Here is a 20,014-nt window from a genome sequence, read left to right on the forward strand (position 1 = left end):
ATTTCAGTCTACTTCTCTAGTACACGGGTTTCAACCTACATAACTGGACTTCTCTTTCCATTCTCACCTTAAAGGGGTACTGTAAAACGTATCCCCCTATGCATAGGATCAGACACCCCGCGATCTCCAGAACAGAGTCTCTTACTGCTGACTGCTCTGGCCCTCACCTTCTGAGACCTACTAGTCATGGCAGTGATGGCTGCTCTGCCAATCTCTGGCTGCAGATGTGTCCCCGCCTCAGCCAGTCTCAAAAGGTGGGGGCCAAAAAGCGTAGTGGTAAGAGATGGGCCCTGCTCTGGAGATCGTGTGGACCCCCTGCAATCAGACACTTATCTTCTAGCCTGTGGATAGGGGATTTTTTTTTCAGAACTGGAGTACCCCTTTAAAGGGGTGTTTCATAATGTCTTTTTTTATCCTACATGAAGTTATTTTTGCTTCAGAATATCCTATTAAAGGGTTTGTACCGGACAAGCTGTGCTGGGCTGCTGATTTACTGATACACTGTTTTTAAGGAGCAGAAATGAAAGAAACAGCAGCAGCACAGCAAGAAAAGGGTTACACTTGGCATTGAACTGCTGCTGCTGAGAAGCTAGTGGGGGAGGGGGACACTGCAGCACTGTGGACATATAGCAGTAAATACACTGGTAATTACACAAGGGACAGCTGCCCTAATCTTTTATGGGTAGGTAAGAAATGAGAGAATCCTTTCAGGATCACTTCAGCAGGCAAACTGGTTTATTTTACAGGTACACAGCCCAGGCTCTCTCTCTCTAGCCTGCATAGAGAACATGCTAAGCTCCACCCCTCTTCCTGTGTTCTGTTCTGATCTACATAGAAATGGATTTCCTCTAATAACAGGTAGTAGACAGAAAATTGTGCAAGACACCTAGTGGCCAAGACTTTAGAGATTTATTTCTTCCTGGGGTAGGAAGTAATTTACCATTTATGGTAAATTTAGTGATTCCCAAATACCGGTATTTTAGAAATTACATAGGCTATCTCATGGAGAGAAGTTATTTGAAACAACAATTTATAGGGAGATTCATAATATTATTCTGAGTTCACATCACTGTTCAGCTCTCTGAGCTCCATTCACTGAGTCCGTTCAAATTACGGGACTTGAGCGAAGAAAAACTCGACATTGGGACCCCTCAGGATCCGTTGTTGTGCAATGGAATGACCAGAGCTGTTGTTTGTCGCTAGTATAGAAAACCTATCAAAATGCACCAAACTGACACAATATGATGAATAGATATAATTCTTTATTATTATCAAATAGGATAAAATAGGATAAAAAATCAGCAGCAGTTAGAAAGAAAAGGACTCCAAACAAAAATATCAAATATTGTCCAATAGGTACATAGAATGGCACATAAGGATGTTTTACCATACAAGTCTGAGGGGAAGAAAACCACCTCAATAAGAGCTGTGATAGAAATAATCATATAAGACTGTCCATGCATCTAGCTATCTGACACCCAGCTATACTTACATGAGTCAGGAGCCTACCCCTACGTCGTTTCGCTCACTCGCTTCCACTCCCTGAGGAAGCGAGTGAGCGAAACGACGTAGGGGTAGGCTCCTGACTCATGTAAGTATAGCTGGGTGTCAGATGGCTAGATGCATGGACAGTCTTATATGATTATTTCTATCACAGGGACAATCGATGCTCCAGCTCTTATTGAGGTGGTTTTCTTCCCCTCAGACTTGTATGGTAAAACATCCTTATGTGCCATTCTATGTATCTATTGGACAATATTTGATATTTTTGTTTGGAGTCCTTTTCTTTCTAACTGCTGCTGATTTTGTTTATCATATTTTATCCTATTTGATAATAATAAAGATTTATATCTATTCATCATATTGTGTCAGTTTGGTGAATTTTGATAGGTTTTCTAGTATCTTTTGGCACCAAACATTGGTCAGTACCTTGTTTGTTTATGGCCATACTTTATTGGTTTATATATTGTCGCTAGTATAGTAGCAGACCTTGTGGCTGCTGTGGGGCCCTTGGAGAGAAGGGGTCCCGTCCTAGTTGGTCCCATTCCTTTCTCTATTGGTAAAAAAACTGTGCAGGACTCCTCACTCCAAGGATCTGCATTGTCAGAAAATTAATGTAATATCCCAGTACGGGATGGGGCTCCGTACTGTCCTCCTGTCCTGTCAGGCAGAATCCCTGCATGTCCCCAGGGCTCCGCTGCTGCGTCTCCCACTGTACATATAGGTTTTGTATATTAACCTGTTCAGGACGCCAGGCGTATGCATACGCCCTGCATCCCGAGTCCTTAAGGACTTGGGGCGTATGCATACACCCGTGGGAATTCCGGTCCCCGCCGCTAGCCGGTTGGAGACAGGACCGGAATGCCTGCTGAAATCATTCAGCAGGCATCACGACACATCGTCCTGAGACCCCCCCCCCCCCATGTCGGCGATCGCAGAAAATCGCATGTCAATTTAGAAATGCGATTTTCTGCTATTCCGGTCTGATCGGGTCTCTGGTTACCCGATCACCCGGAAAATAGGGATGATTGGACAGCCCCGATCATCCTGAGGGCTAGGAGTGAGGTCGCAGTGCTGCAATCTCCTCCTATCCCCTGCCATTGGTCAGAACTGATTCTGACCAATGGCAGAGCAGGACAATGGGTTGCCATGGCAACCCCTCGTTCTGCCCACCCCTGGATGTCGAGGGGAATATGGACAGAAGATGGAGGCTGGTACCTTGAGGAGAAGATGCCTGGGGACCCCCTGATCTTCGCTGGAGACTGCTGGATCCTGGCTCAGGTAGGGAAGTGACGGTGGTGGGGGGGGGGGGGGGAATTGAATGTGAAAGTAAAGTGATCTTTGCTGTGGCAACCACTAGGAAGGTCAAACTGCAACTTCCAGCATGCCCAGACAGCGAAAGCTGTCTGGGCATGCTGGGAGTTGTAGTTTTGCAACATCTGGAGGGTCACAGTTACAGTGGTGCCCAAAAGGTAGCCCTCGAGATGTTGCCAAACTACAACTCTCTGCATGCCTGGACTGCCCAGGCATGCTGGGAGTTGTAGTTCTGCAACATCTGTCCCTTCAGATTTAGCAATTTTCATGACATTTTTGAAAATTGCTGCTCTATTTGAAGCCCTCTAATTTTTTCAAAAAGCAAAAATATGTCCATTTTATGATGCCAACATAAAGTGGACATATTGTATTTGTGAATAAAAATAAAATTTATTGGGAAAATCCATTTTCCTTACAAGCAGAGAGCTTCAAAGTTAGAAAAATGCAAAATCTTCAAAATTTTCATGACATTTTGGGATTTTTCACCAGTAACGCCGGAAATTTACCACCAAAATAAAGTAGAATATGTCATGAAAAAACAATCTCAGAATCAGAATATTCGGTAAAAGTGTTTTCGCGTTATTAATTCGTAAAGCGACGGTGGTCAGAATTGCGAAAAAGGGCTCAGTCCTTAAGGTGAAAAAGGGCTGCGTCCTTAAAGGGGTTGTGCGCTGCCCTGCCTTTCGGAGCTCCGCTCGCAGTGTCCGGAAGTTCATTACTCCGAACGCTGTGTGCGGGCTTCCGTGTTCGCGGCCGCCCCCTCGTGACGTCATGCCCGCCCCCTCAATGAAAGTTTATGGAAAGGGGGCGTGACAGCTGTCACGCCCCCTTCCCATAGACTTTGGTTGAGGGGGCGGGCGTGATGTCACGAGGGGCCGGGCGTGGCGTCACGAGGGGGCGGCCGCGAACACGGAAGCCCGCACACAGCGTTCAGAATAATGAACTTCCAGACGCTGCAAGCGGAGCTCCGAAAGGCAGGGGAGCGCACAACCCCTTTAAGGGGTTAAGAGCATTGTATCTTTAATTGTTAGTCACATGTTTGTATCACATGTTCATTACCCAGAGAACCGCCAGTGATCAGGTGACCTCCCAAGTGACCTATGGGCTTCTTGCACAGCCCCCCTATATAACAAGGGGAGGAGCTGCAATCTCCTTTTAGCTCATCCTCTTAGCTCATTGCTACTTCTGCTGAGGTCCAGTGCAGTCGTGTTCGGTGCCTGTGTCCGGCCATTGGAGGCCTCAAGTCTAAATTACTGCAGCCACCAGTCGGTCCTGAGCAAGTCATCTCAATTGTCTGTCACCATCTCAAGTCAAGTCATCTATAGTCACCGTGGCCTACATTATAGTCTGTCAAGCCACTGCAAGTCCCAGCAAGCCTGCGAGGTCCCCCTGTGTCACTGGTCACCTCTCTGGGATATTGGCTGAACTGTATAGACTGTACCATCTGTCTTACCGCAATAAAGCTACCGTTACCCTTAACCTGGCCTTGGACTCTTTATTGCGCCTGCCTAACCTAGGATTAGCGGTACTACCTTCAGGTGGTTATAAGGTCAAACCACACCCTGGCGTCACGAAAAGAAGGGGTTAATAGCATCTACCCCTGGGGCCATAACATCTGTCCCCTTACACCTCACATCACACCCCGTGGCGCATCACATATGGACCAATGGGTCATGAAAAGCAAAAGGGAAATAAACACCAGACCTTTATGACCTGGGGGGCAAAATCAGATGTCACAATAGGAAGCCCATATCGATATTTGCCATGGGGCCTCTTTTCTTCAATGCATGCCAATGTGTTCAAGGGTACTGAACGTGAGGGATCCTACTGCTGAGCCCCAGTACCAATCCTCAGAAGTTGGTTACCACGCCCCCTCCCATAGACTTGCATTGCGGGGCGTGGCATAATGTCATGAGGGGGTGTGGCCGACCCCCGCAGCGCGCACACAGCGTTTGGAACTAAATGTTCCGAACGCTGGCCAGTGGCGTACCCCTTTAAAAGGACTGGGATGCCTCTGTTATTGTAACCAGCTATTTAGTGCCATATCTATATGGTGAATGAGTTGTGATCCCATGAGTGATACCTGTAATCCAGAGATCGCTGTAGGATATGATGTAAGAGCTGTAGATCCTAGATTTCTTCCCAGAAGAGGAGTCATGGGTGTGCTACTAGTGGTATGTGTGGCTCGCCAGTAAGCTTCTAGATAATCCGCCAAGTGCTCACAGGCGTCTTCTAGTTGATTCTCATCCAAAATGACATCAAACATTTCCTGTTCAGCAAAAAATAATGTAGATAACGTAGATAAAGTTAATCTAAGGTATGTTCCATATTATAGCAAGGGCAGATGCTATTCCCTTAGGGAAACTGCTTTTCTGCATAGGAAAGAAGCCATCAAGTCTAATGTTCTCCTTAAAGGACCCAAAACTGTGTTATGCCTGGTGAGGAGTCTGAGGGGCGGAGCATGACACATGAATTCTCTCTTTGTGTTTCTTTGTCTGCGCCATGCACTGCCCCCTCAGGCCTGTTGTATGCATTACACAGTTTCTCAGCTCCTTTAAGACCTATCTCTATATGGTATATGATCTCATGGAAAGTTAAATGTGGCCCTAAGGATACCCCAGAATTGTGCATTATCCCCTCTCTTCAGTGCACTGCAATAGTCCTATTTTGTGACATTTTAGAGGACATCATTATATGTGTCTGTTCCTATGCTGTGATGTCATGGTTAACATGGTGACCTTACAAGTGTTATCATTGTACTATAATACCATAATATATGCCTGTGCCGTCACATCACAGTGTGCATTATTTAATTTTTATGAAAAAAGGATACACAGAGCAGCTCTCCCATCCCTTTTCCAGGAGGCTTTTCCTAGAAGTCAGTGTTTTACTCCAATTAGGAGTCTTGGAAACTGACTGGGAATGTATGCCAAGCCAGAGATCTTTTCAGAAGGAGATAATTCCCATCTAGGGAAAGCTGCCTGGAAAAAGTGGTGTGAGAGCTGCTTTACATACCTTTCTTCCCAGAATTCCCAGTGGAGCAACAATGGTCTATTAGCCTTCATATGTCTTTATGACATTCTCCTTAAGGAGAAACGTTACCCTTATAGTCCTGTATTTCATTTTTGTGACATCACAGTGTGTATGTTAAGTATTATTACTTTTTAAAATCCAAAATACACTAACACCAAATCCACAAAAACATTTAAAAAGTATACAAAAACATTTGCCGTTGGCTGTCCGGGCATGCTGGGAGTTGTAGTTTTGCAACAGCTGGAGGCACCCCTGGTTGGGAAACACTGACCCTACACCATACAACCACATCCTGGTGTCACGAACACTAGGGGTTAATACCATCTGGCCCCACCACCTACACCGCTACACCCTGTGGTCCCGCGATACACCGTGGGTCACCACAGTAGTATATAGTATAGGTCAGTGTTTCCCAACCAGGGATACCTCCAGCTGTTGCAAAACCACAACTCCTAGCATGCCCGGAGAGTTGTAGTTTTGCAAGAGCTGGAGGAGCTCTTGTTGGGAAACACTGACCTATACTATTCGTCATTCAGTCGTCATTACACGTCGCACAATAAATTACAACCGCACAAAGCATGACAGTACAATATACAGCACAGGTTCCCTAAGCTATACACCATACCACATGCAACACTAACATCACTCGATATCGAAGAAACAAATTCAAAAATCAATAACATATTACAGTCTGTGATCGGGGAAGGGGCGTGGGGTCAAATGGGGGTAAGGGGGAGGGCAGATGACCTATACTATATAGTCCAACATGCTGGGAGTTGTAGTTTTTGTTTGGGGCAACTACTGAGCCACAGGCTGTATCAGGGCATGCTGGGAGTTGTAGTTAGCAACTAACTGCAACTCCCGAATCATAAAAAAAAATAAAAAAATGGTACTGTTAAAAACTACAACAGTACAGACGCAAAAAATGAGCCCTCATAAAAAAAACAGCCCATATAAGGAGAAATAAAAAAGTTATAGGGGTCAGAATAGGACAAAATTTCCCCCGCATATGTGTATCCTGTGATGTCACGCATATATAATTAATTATGCAGATTAGCATGGCCGGTACTACTTACAGGATATGATCCCAATGCTGCAATGACTCCACGTCATATCCTATAAAGTAGATGCTACTATACTGAGATGGTGGTCACCCTTAGGAGATTCTCCATTGCTTTGTAATGAGCATTGTGCTATAGTAACACAGCATTGTACTGTATATACTCACTGGTGGGCATTGGGCAAGTTTGTCAGCAGCTACTAGTTGTACATTTAGGTGTTTGCTTTGGGATTTTCCTCTGGATTTGATGAGTCGCTGTAATACCTGGAATAAAAGCATTAAGAGTTCTTTATTTACCATTAATATTTCATTGGGACATCGTTCATATTTACTGGAAAAGGGATACGAAAACACACGTCGGGGTGCACTCTGGGACAATGAGACCTTAGTATTATGGATTTTGTTGATACCCTTGTTGCTATTGATTTGCTTATTGTGTTACTCTGTCTTCCTGCAATTGGTGCACTAGCATTTTATGTTATCTACTATTACAAGACAACAATCAACTGATCAATGGGAGTGGCAGAAATTGGACATAAATCCCCTTAAAGGGTTGATAATATATTTTACTGGAATAATATATTTTAATGATTCTTTTACTTGTAAAAAAAATGCCACAAAAAACTTTCATTTTGTTGTGTTTTTGCCGCATTTTTTCACAAAATAGTGGCTTTTAAAGGGGTACTCCAAAGGATAGGGGATAAGATGTCAGATCGCTGCGGTCCCGCTACTGGGGACCCCCGGGATCCCAGCTGCGGCACCGCACTATCATTGCTGCACAGAGCGAGTTCGCTCTGTGCGCAATGACGGGCGATACAGGGGCCGGAGCAGCGTGACGTCATGGCTCTGCTCCTCGTGACAGCACAGCCCGCCCCCTTAATACAAGTCTATGGCAGGGGCGTGACGACCGCCACGCCCCCTCCCATAGACTCGTATTGAGGGGGGCGGGCCGTGACTTCACGAGGGGCGGCGCCGTGATGTAACGATGCTCCGGCCCCTGTACTGCCCGTCATTACGTGCAGAGCGATCTCGCTTTGTGCAGTAATGACAGCGGGGTGCAGCAGCGGCGATCCCCGGGGTCCCCAGCAGCGGGGCCCCAACGATCTGACATCTTAGCCCCTATCCTTTCGATAGGGGATAAGATGTCTAGGGGCGGAGTACCCCTAAGCTGCCACTATTTTTTTTTTTTTTTACTAAGACACCATAAATGGCGCAGTTTTTTTTTGTTAAATAAAAACCACTGCGGCCAGATGTTAGCTGAAAGTTAGCTGGATTTATGCAATGCCAAACCTACTTGGCGTTTTGTCCTTTTGTATTTTTCACTCACCTTTGTCGTTTTTCTGCGGTTTTGGGCTCAGTGGCAGGTTTCTATAATTGCAGGATATTGAGATTATGGTGTTTTTTTGGACAAAATCTTGAATCTACCATAGAAGTTTATGGAAGAAAAAAAAATGCCATGAAAAAACACCATGTGGGTTTAGCATTAGCTTTTTCTGGGGTTTTTACCCCATTTCTTTCATAGAAATTCTTGAGTCACACGAAGAAAGAATCATATGACTTGTCATGATTAAAACATGGAAAACCTGGCCTTAGTCTTGGCATTTTCAGGTTCGATGACCCTTTTCGCCGAAGCTACTAAGGGACCACAAATGCCCCCGGCATCCCCCTCGGCATTAGCCAGGGTATCTGCCTGCAGAACCGTAAACGGTTGGTTCCCTGCCCATGCAGGAGTACCCGGGGTTTTTGCAAGGAGGTGAGGAACCTGATGGCCCAACACACCTCCCCTAGACCGCCAGGAGGGACACCCAGAAGGGCTACTGCATCCTAACAATTCTGTGAACACACAACACGTGAAAAGTGACACAGTGACAAAAAGAAATAAATAAGTGAATGTGTGCAGATATACTGGCCGGATCTATAAAAATTTCTCTGATCCTAGCCAGAAGGCCGGGAATCAAGAGGAGAGTGCCACAAGGTGAAGAGATCATGGTGCCCGTGCTTCAACTCAGTGAGCCAGTACTCCCAGTGAGTTTCGGCACCTCGGGGTCACCACTTCCCGAGGCACTAAAGTACCTCAGCTCTAGACCCTCTTAGCCTCATGGCAAAATCCAGAGGGAAACAGGTCATTTCAGGGCAGCTGTCGAGCTGATTCCTCAGACCCTGCCCCGGAACGTCCCGGTATACCTGTCCCCTCCGTGCAGCACCCATCCCCACCAGCTCCACAACAACTTGAAACTGATAAGAACAGATACTACACTTGATCTTAGCCAAAAGGCCGAGCAAAGCACTGATCAGTAATATCGGTTCTCTACTTCTCTGGTCTGCTAGAAGGCAAACCAGAGGAGAAGCTCTTCGGAGCCGCTGAGAGGCAGGTGAGGGGACTTCTGGTGGCAATTATGAAGGTAGTCCAATAAGTCCCTCCTAGTCCTGACAATGTCGCAGATGTTGTGATTAGTATTGATCACAACATCTGAGGGATTAATGGCGGGCATCGCTGATGTACATCATTACCGGCAGGTCCCTGGCTGCTTATAGCAAGCGCAGCTCCTGTGCTCTCTTCATGTACATGTGCACCAGGACATACATTTATACCCATTGTCCTTAAACCTATATTATTGTGTTTTTTCGTGGCATTTTTTTTTCCTTCCATAAAAATCTATGGGAAGAAAAAATGCAAAGAATCCGTAAAAAAAAAAATGTCATAGGTTCAGCATGCTGCGATTGAAAAAAATAAAATAAAATTGAAAGTGGGTTTGGCATTTTATATTTCCCTATTGACTCCCAGCTAACATCTGGCCTCAAGGTCATTAAAGGAGTAGTGCATTGAAACATAACTTATCCCCGATCCAAAGGATAGGAGATAAGTTATGGATCGCGGGGGTCTGACTGCTGGGACCCACCACAATCTCCTAGCGATACATAGAGATACATGGAGGGGGCGTGTCAGCCGCAGCTTCCTGCGGGGTCGGAACGGCTCCTTCCGGCAGACTGTCAGGGCCCCATTCAGTAGATCGCGGGGGGTCCCAGCGGTCAGACCCCCTATCCTTTGGATAGGAGATAAATTATGTTTCACAACAGAACTCCTTTAACTCCAAACTATAACACTACAGCCAGAAATAGTAATTCATATGTAAATGTATGTATATATATATATATATATATATATATATATATATATTGATACAATAATAATTATTATTATTATTACTAATAATATTATTATTATTTCTGGCTGTAGTGTTGTAGTTTGGAATTTATTGGATCTTGGTACACTATACAGTGGTCTCTCAACATACGATGGTAATCCGTTCCAAACGGACCATCATTGGTTGAAACCATTGCATGTTGAGGGATCTGTGCAATGTAAAGTATAGGACAGCGGTCTACAACCTGTAGACCACTGTTAGAGGAAGTTATACTCACCTGTCCCCGCCGCTCCGGACCGTCACCGCTCGTCACCGCTGCCCGGGATGTCGCCGTCCATCGCTGTTGCCGCGTCCCCAACGCTCCGGCAAGGCCTCTGCTTCCCCGGCATCCGCGCTCTCACGTCGCTACGCACGCTGCTCCTATTGGATGACGGGATGGCGTGCGCAGCGACGTGATGACGTCGATGGAGAGCGCCGACGATGCAGAGGATCCCGAAGAGGATGCGTCGGAGCCCCGAGGACAGGTGAGTGACCATCACCAGAGCTCATGGGGCCCCGTAAACGGCTATCCGGTGGCAGCTGAAGCAGTCTGCGCTGCCGGATAGCCGTTTATGCGATGGCCCCGACACACAAAAGCATCGTATGTTGATGCTGCTTTCAACATGCGATGGCCTCTGAGAGGCCAACGCATGTTGAAATTATCGTATGTCGGGGCCATCGTAGGTCGAGGGGTCACTGTACAGAGTTAGATCTGTGACAGATTTAATGCCCTTGCTTATTGTTGGGGGGAGAAAAAACATGCCGCGAATAAGGCGTTAGTGGAAACACAGCCCACTGGAGATTTTTTTTTCAAGGTGAAAATGCTCTTTATGTCATACAGGAAGTCGGTATAAATAAACGATATAGCACATGAACGCATCACAATGGCGACAAACTCTGTTACCTTTGGAGAAGACACTTTGACATGAACGATAATCGGAGCTAATGACGTCTTGATTAGTTGTGCTGGATGATTAATGGTATCTGCATCGAGAATCACGAGCTGTAAAGAGCGCGCCAACTCAAAGATCCTCTCGATCTCGCTCTGTACTTCAGCTGCGGAAAATAAAAGAAGCAATTATCACTATGTAAATATAATCCAGTCAATTGTCACCAAGCAAATACTGAGGGGCAGGAAAAAAAAAAAGCTATATTTAGGGTTATTAAACACATAGCACGCATGTACGTGAATCTACAGCGCATTTTAGTGGCAACAGGAAAGATTTGCTGAGGAAGTAATGACAAATTCGAAACCCGTCTAGAAAATACATCTTAGTTAAGACTCTTTTTCCCCCCCTTGTAATTTTTTTTTATTATTACCTTTATTTGTCTCAGGCCTCTTTATAACAAGCTTGAAAAACAGACATCTGCTATCAAGCATAACTCCCATCATCACCTCCACTATAACGCTTTGAATGCCGAACACTAGAGGCCGCTAGACAGTCTTCATCATAGACTGTTGGAGAGACACTTTCAAAATTGCACAATTATATCTGCGATTTCAGAAAATAGCGGTACATGCGATACTGTTAATAAAATGTCATCTGTTAACACAGCCTTAGGACATCTGTGATGTAAGTTGACCTGTGTTGGCTGTCCGGGAATGCTGGGAGTTGTAGTTTTGCAACAGCTGGAGGCACATTTGTTGGGAAACACTGCAGTGGATATACATCACATATGCAACTTAGTAGTATTTAACGCAGGTCACCTTACATCACATATGTCTAAAGGCTGTGATCACATGTGACATTTTATTAGCAGTATCGCATTTACCGCTATTTTCTGAAATCGTGGATACAATTGTTCAATTTTTAACCACAATTACGGAAATTATTGGTAAAAAAAACCCTACTGATAAATATATAGAAATATACATAGTCTAAACAGAGAGACATCTATAAACAATATTAAGGGGTACTCCACTGGAAAACATTTTTTTTTTTTAGATCAACTGGTGCCAGGAAGTTAAATAGATTTGTAAATGACTTCTATTTAAAAAACTTAATCCTTCCAGTACTTATCAGCTGCTGTGTACTACAGAGGAAGTTCTTTTCTTTTTGCATTTCTTTTCTGTCTGACCACAGTGCTCTCTGCTGACACCTCTTTCCATTTTAGGAACTGTCCAGTGTAGAAGCAAATCCCCATAGCAAACCTATCCTACTCTGGACAGTTCCTGACATGGACAGAGGTGTCAGCAGAGAGCACTGTGGTCAGACAGAAAGAAAATTCAAAAAGAAAAGAATTTCCTCTGTAGTATACAGAAGCTGATAAGTACTGGAAGGAATAACATAGTAACATAGTTCATAAGGTTATAAAAAGACCAGAGTCCATCGAGTTCAACCTATATCCCTAATAAGTCCCTACTGAGTTGATCCAGAGGAAGGCAAAAAACCCTCACACTAGAGGTAAAAATTCCTTCCCGACTCCAAATATGGCATCAGAATAAATCCCTGGATCAATGTTCTGTTCCTATAAATCTAATATACATAACCAGCGATGTTATTATTCTCCAAAAATGCATCCAGACCCCTTCACATGTGACTATTCTTTCTGTGGATGCCAAAATCTGAATTTCTGCACCCGAAACATGTGGCGCTGAAACTGTGAACAGTGCGGCAGAATCCCATTGAATTCAATAGGACTCTGCTGCTATGGAATGTCAATGCAGAATATTCATGCGGAATTCTGCACGGACATTCTGCCGTGTGAACATACCCTTAGGACATGTTCATACATCGCAATTTCCATTCGGAATTCCGCTTGGAATGTCCGCATGGAAATTCAGCTGTAGCAGAGTCCTATTGAATTCAACGGGATTCTGCTGCTCTGTGCACACGAGGGAATTTCCGTGCCCTGCTCAGTATGCCAAGCCGGAGACGGTGCATTCCTGTGCGGTCCCAGTACCGGCATATTATGCAAGTGCCCCACAGTGTTCAGAATGTGCGGACTTCTGCCGTATGAACATATCCTTAGGATATATTTACACAGCGGAATATGTGCTGAATGTCCGAACATATGCTTGTTTGTGATAGGCTTGCTAGGGCATGCTGGGAGTTGTAGTTTTGCAACATCTGGAGGTATCCTTGTTAGGAAACACCATACACCAAAAAAAATAAATTCTGGGGGGTTGTTTTTGTTGCAAAATTGCATAATAGCATTTGCTATAGAAAAAAAAAAGGAATAACATACGAAAAACAGTTGCAAAAATATGCATCAAAAAAAGACCTAAAGGCAGAAATAAAATGGCAAACATTTTTGAAGCTAAAATATAGGCCAAAAAATGTAAAAAAAAAAACATGCAGGAATTAAAATAAAAAATAAGCCTTTACTAAATGGGAAATACAAGCTGATTCTCAATTGAGTGCAATAAAAATCTGTATTTAAAAAAAAAAAAAACATAAAAAAAAAAAAAAACTTTTTGAAGCGGACATTTTGTGTCTCACAATAAATTGTCCAGAAGAACCAATAATAGGACACGACACACATGGGTGTATATATACCTGTTATCTGTGTGAACGCGCTTTACACAGCATCAAATTATCACGTTTAGGAAATCTGCTGATCACATCTCATTATCACTTGTCCCTGGTGAGGACTGATATAGCTGCACTGCTTACTACAGGCCTAAAATATGGTGAGAATGTTCACAAGTTATCAGCCGGATGTAGAAACTAGCTAATGTGACTAATGGAATAACTATTCCTTTATATACATGAGCAAAATATTTTATTTACGGTACATGATATGCTCAGGAAACATAAATTAAAAAAAGCTTAAAAAAATAAATTAACAGGCTGTCCATGTAATGTCAAGTTAAAAAATGTAAATCCAAAATTGAAACTTATCACCTATTTACAAGGTAAGTATCCAAACAGAGGAGGTCCGATAAATGGGACCACATGAACCATTGAAAACTAAAGTCTCATTGACTTGGGAGAATTTTCTAGAAATGCTTTGTGACCGGTGGAGAGGTCATTGTGCAGTGAGGTGGAGGAAGGAAGCTGTGACCATTGCCTATTATTTTTATCCTTTCTTTGTTAAAGGGGTACTCCGGCGCTAAAACATCTTATCCCCTATACAAAGGATAGGGGATAAGATGCCTGATCGTGGGGGTCCTGCTGTCACACCCCCTCCCATAGGCTTGCACTGAGGGGGCGGAGCGTGATGTCACGCGGGGGCGGGGCCGTGACGTCACAATACTCCGGCCCCCGTGATCGCCAGTAATCAGACCCGGAGCGAACATGCTCCGGGGACTGACTATAACGGGGTGCTGCGTGCAAGATCACGGGGGTCCCCAGCGATCAGGCATCTTATCCCCTATCTTTTCTGTCTGACCACAGTGCTCTCTCTGCTGACACCTCTGTCCGTTTTAGGAACTGTCCGGAGTAGGAGCAAATCCCCATAGCTAACTTCTCCTACTCTGGACAGTTCCTGACATGGACAGAGGTGTCAGCAGAGAGCACTGTGGTTAGACAGAAAGGAAATTCAAAAAGAAAAGAACTTCCTGTGGAGCACACAGCAGCTGATAAGTACTGGAAGGGTTAAGATGTTTTAATAGAAGTAATTTACAAATCTGTTTAACTTTCTGGAGCCAATTGATTTAAAAAAACATGTTTTTCAGTGGAGTACCCCTTTAAATTCAGTTTTGCTGGTAGGCAAAAAGCAGTTGCCATATTACATAATACAATGTTCACGGGATTCCTGTACTGCAAGCGTCGCTCTTAATCCATCAAAAGCAAAATATCAGTGGAAATATTACATGAAACAATGTGGTTGGTGCCGGATTTTAATTAAAGGCGCGAGCCCCTGCTGGTTAACTTTTCATTCAGACAATTGATTTTTGTGCCTGATCTTTTGCTTTTCACATCAACAGCCTTGGCAAGATCTACAGCGTATCTGGAAATGTAAGTGGATTTGTTGTACGAACTCGCACGCTAATTCACAGTGACACCCATTGTCAGTCACGGCGAGCGCAGCCCGCGCTAAAAGGCTGTGTCATTCTTCTCCCAGAAAAAAAAACCGCTTTGGATGCCCAGTGGTCTGGAGCGCATTTCATAAACTGAGGGAATCCGTACAGACAAATGTGTCTAGAGATTGCCAGGAGAAATTAGCCTGGAACTGTAATGTGCGCTCCATGAATAGGATGACAATGGCATTTTATAGCGTGAAGACAAAGTATGGATTTATGCGAGAACAAGCAGTGGATTACGCAACTAAAGATGTTGCTTTTACCAAGAAAATACTAACAGTGCATATCCTGGGCAAAATAGTTACATTATGAGGAAATTGCGCTTTAAGGGTGCGTTCACACGCTCTTTGTTTTTGCGGCATATTTGAAAGGGGGCAGGCTCTTCTCGGCTGTCCATAGCAGATTGTCCGCGGCGGAATTTACGCTGCGGAAAATCCGCCGCAGTCCCTATTGACTTCAATGGGGCTTGCCGCGGATTTTCTGCAGCGTAAATTCCTCAGTGGAAAATCTGCTGCGGATAGCCGAGAAGAGCCCGCACCCTTTCAAATACGCAGCGGAAAACCAAAGAGCGTGTGAACGCACCCTAAAGGGGTAGTCTCGGTTTATACATCTTATCCTCCATCCAAAGGATAGGGGATAAGATGTATGATCACAGGGGTCCCACTGCTGGGGACCCCTGCGATCTCGGTGCAGCCCCCAGCATTCTGTGCTGGGCGCTGCCTCTGAGACGGGGATGTGACGTCACGGCCACGCCCCCTAGTGATGTCACGGCCACACCTCTCCATTCATGTCTAGGGGAGGGGGCGTGACGGCCGTCACGCCCCCTCCCATAGACATGAATGGAAGGGTGTGGCCGTGAAATCACGTCCCCACCTCGAAAGCAGAGTTTGCGCGGGTCCCAAGAGGCGGGACCCCTGCGATCATACTATTCTTTAAAGGGGTACTCCAGAGGAAAACCTTTTTTTTTTTTTTATCAACTGGTGCCAGAAAATTAAACAGATTTGTAAATCTTAATCCTTCCAGTACCTATTAGCTGCAGAATACTACAGAGGAAATTCTTTTCTTTTTGGAACACAGAGCTCTCTGCTGACATCATGACCACAGTGCTCTCTGCAGACACCTCTGTCCATTTTAAGAACTGTCCAGAGTAGAAGAAAATCCCCATAGAATACATATGCTGCTCTGGACAGTTCCTAAAATGAACAGAGATGTCAGCAGAGAGCACTGTGGTCATGATGTCAGCAGAGAGCTCTGTGTTCCAAAAATAAAAGAATCTCCTCTGTAGTATTCAGCAGCTAATAAGTACTGGAAGGAGTAAGATTTTTTAGCAGAAGTAATTTACAAATCTGTTTAACTTTCTGGCACCAGTTGATTTAAAAAAAAAAAAAAAAGTTTTCCACCGGAGTACCCCTTTAAGGGGTTTTCCATGATTTTACACTCAAGCGCTGTTCTTGGGATTATGGGGGTCGCAGTGTCCATTCCTCTTTTATATCGTCTCTGGTGTCCTACTCCAACACTGTTTTTTCTTTGTTAGTAAGCTAATATGTTCCTAAGATATAGAGATGTAACTATTTTGTTTACAGTGGTACTCCAGCATTGTAAAACTGAACCCCCCCCCCCCCCCCGCGATCCTCAGAATGGTGCCCTGTACACCAATGCAGGGTCAACACGCACCCTCCATGCAGTGTCTATGGGAGCACCAGAGATGCACGAGCTCTGTACTTGACTCTCTCCAATGCTCCCATAGAGAATGCATGGAGGGGGCGTGTAGAGCACCAGGGAGATTCGGGCATCATTCTGGAGATCGCGGTGTGTTCCCAGTGGTTGGACTCCCCCCACAATCAGACACGTTTCCCCTATGCTACACTTGTTAACCCCTTCAACTATTTGCACTTTTCCTTAAATAGTCAGATGGGCTGGAACTTTGAAAAACTTTTATTTATTTATTTATTTTTTTTTAAATCAACTGGTGCCAGAAAGTTAAACAGATTTGTAAATTACTTCTATTAAAATTTTTTAATCCTTCTTGTACTTATTAGCTGCTTAATACTACAGCGGAAATTCTTTTCTTTTTGAAACACAGAGCTCTCTGCTGACATCACGAGCACAGTGCTCTCTGCTGACACCTCTGTCCATTTTAGGAACTGTCCAGAACAGCATATGTTTGCTATGGGGATTTTCTTTTACTCTGGACAGTTCCTAAAATGGACAGAGATGTCAGCAGAGAGCACTGTGCTCATGATGTCAGCAGAGAACTCTGTGTTCCAAACGGAAAATAATTTGAAATTTCCTCTGTAGTATTCAGCAGCTAATAAGTACAGGAAGAATTAAGATTTTTTAATAGAAGTAATTTACAAATCTGTTTAGCTTTCTGGCACCAGTTGATTTAAAAAAAAAAAAAAAAAAGTTTTTCACCGGAGTACCCCTTTAATAAGTGTGGAGTGTGAATCAGGCTCAGGGAGTATGATTACTTGAAGGGGCTATAAATTGGGCACACACCCCCATGAGCCTTGCATCCCTTTTTCAATAAAGTTCACGCCGATAGGGTATACGTTTTAGATTGCAAGGGGTCCGAGTGATGGGCCCCCCTGCGATCTCCTGTATGGAGCCCCGGCTATCTTCCACAGCGGCGCATCACCAATAGTGTTGAGCGGCATAGGCCATATTCGAATTCGCGAATATTCGCGAATATATGGACGAATATTCGTCATATATTCGCGAATATTCGCATATTCGTTATCTCCGTTTTATTTTCGCATATGCGAAACTTCGCGTATGCGAAAATTAACATGTGAAAATTTGCATATACATAATTAGCATGTGCGAAAATGCGCATATGCGAATTATCGCATATGCGAATTTTCGCACGCCAGTCTCACACAGTAGTATTAGAGCCTTCTTTACACCACACAAGCTGGAAGCAGAGAGGGGAGATCACTGTGATGTGTACTGTGAAGTAAAAAAAAAAAAAAAAAAAAAAAAAAAAAACGAATATTCGTAATTACAAATATATAGCGCTATATTCGCGAAATTCGCGAATTCGCGAATATGCGATATTCGCGAATAATATTCGAATTGCAAATATTCGCGAGCAACACTGATCACCAACCCCGCCCGAAGCAGGGGTCACCACTAGTGTTGAGCGGCATAGGCCATATTCGAATTCGCGAATATTCACGAATATATGGACGAATATTCGTCATATATTCGCAAATATTCGCATATTCTTAATATTCTCGTTTTATTTTCGCATATGCGAATATTCGCGTTTGCGAAAATCAACATATGCGAAAAATGTACATATACAAAAATTAACATAAGCGGAAATTCGCATATGCGAAAATTAGCGTATACACATTTTCGTATATACGAAAATTCGCACGCCAGTCTCACACAGTAGTATTAGAGCCTTCTTTACACCACACAAGCTGGAAGCCGAGAGGGATGATCACTGTGATGTGTACTGTGAAAAAAAAACGAATATTCGTAATTACGAATATATAGTGCTATATCCGCAAATATTCGCGAATTCGCGAATATGCGATATTCGCGAATAAAATTCGCATTGCGAATATTCGCGAGCAACACTAGTCACCACGCCCCCTCTATATAGCTCTATGGGGGGTACGAAGATCGCTGAACGGTTTTGGTGGTGACTTCATCATAACTGTTCCCATGTTTGAAGCCAACCATTTATACACACACACATATATATATATATATATATATATATATATCATGTAAGGCTCTTACCCAAACTGGACCTGGTGTTAGAACGTTCTATTATTGCTCTTCTGCTGGGATTATTCAGTACCGATCTCTTGGCCAGAGAAATGTCAGCAGTGACCCTTGTGATGGATATCCTAGGAGAAAGGCATAATGTGTTACAATGACAGTCCTGTCTGCAGTAAACATACCGATATGGATTAGAAGGAGAGATCATCGATTTTCTTACTTTATTTCCTCTCTCCATTGCGGCAGCATTTTATATTCGGTATGGAGATATACACCTAGATCAGTGGTCTCAAAATGTGGCCCCCCGAGATGTTGCAAAACTTCAACTCCCAGCATGCCCGGACAGCCAACGGCTGTCCGGGCATGCTGGGAGTTGAAGTTTTGCAAAAGGGAAGCCTTGATTTACCTTTCATGATCAGTGTGGATCCTCTGGAGGAGGCAGACAGGTGTTTGGCTGTCCGGGCATGCTGGGAGTTGAAGTTTTGCAACATCTGAAGAGCCACAGTTTGAGACCACTGAGCTAGATGAATGGGCTGTGATGGTCTCACTAAGTCACTGCCCATAGAGCTCAGTGGAGTCACAGTAAACCTATGCATCTTTAACTAACCCATATATATGCATATATATATATATATATATATATATATACTTAAAGGGGTGTTCCAGGAAAAAACTTTTTTTTTAATATCAACTGGCTCCAGAACGTTAAACAGATTTGTAAATTACTTTTATTAAAAAATCTTAATCCTTCCAATAATTATCAGCTGCTGAAGTTGAGTTGTTCTTTTCTGTCTGGCAACAGTGCTCTCTGATGACATCTCTGCTTGTCTCTGGAACTGCACAGAGTAGAAGAGGTTTGCTATGGGGATTTGCTTCTACTCTGGACAGTTCCCGAGACACGTGTCATCAGAGAGCACTTAGACAGAAAAAACAACTCAACTTCAGCAGCTCATAAGTACTGAAAGGATTAAGATTTTTTCATAGAAGTAATTTACAAATCTGTTTAACTTTCTGGAGCCAGTTGATTTAAAAAAAAAAGAAAAAAAAAGTTTTCCACCAGAGTACCCCTTTAACTTTTGCCATATCTCTGTTACATGTCAAACAATGTGACAAGTACACTTGCGAACAAAAGTGTTGTTGCTGAAAGCCCAAATCAATTGCAGGAAGGTGGATGTTTGGATGTTTTGGTTATATATATATATAAAGTTTTTTTCTTGG

At 43.8% G+C, this 20,014-nt stretch overlaps 1 protein-coding gene and 1 non-coding gene across 6 annotated transcripts in view; both read right to left on the reverse strand.

The window, feature by feature from the left end:
* The window catches only part of CACNB4 (calcium voltage-gated channel auxiliary subunit beta 4), a 216,805-nt gene that overhangs the window by 8,422 nt on the left and 188,369 nt on the right, over positions 1 to 20,014 (reverse strand). For all 5 annotated transcript variants that reach the window (XR_008847118.1, XR_008847117.1, XR_008847120.1 and 2 more), the window contains 4 exons: positions 18,815 to 18,924; positions 10,997 to 11,148; positions 7,076 to 7,171; positions 4,898 to 5,083 (listed from right to left, as the gene is read on the reverse strand). Coding sequence is in view for 1 of the 5 variants with exons in the window: in XM_056535300.1 (XP_056391275.1) it covers positions 4,898 to 5,083; positions 7,076 to 7,171; positions 10,997 to 11,148; positions 18,815 to 18,924 (544 nt within the window). In the remaining 4 variants the exon portion in view is untranslated. The remainder of the gene's footprint in view (positions 1 to 4,897; positions 5,084 to 7,075; positions 7,172 to 10,996; positions 11,149 to 18,814; positions 18,925 to 20,014) is intronic.
* LOC130290124 (U2 spliceosomal RNA) lies at positions 9,011 to 9,196 on the reverse strand. The gene has a single exon (XR_008847513.1). It is a non-coding gene; the product is annotated as a U2 spliceosomal RNA (small nuclear RNA).

The sequence above is a fragment of the Hyla sarda genome, chromosome 8, assembly GCF_029499605.1.
Source record: "Hyla sarda isolate aHylSar1 chromosome 8, aHylSar1.hap1, whole genome shotgun sequence".
NCBI classification, from domain to species: Eukaryota; Metazoa; Chordata; class Amphibia; order Anura; family Hylidae; genus Hyla; species Hyla sarda.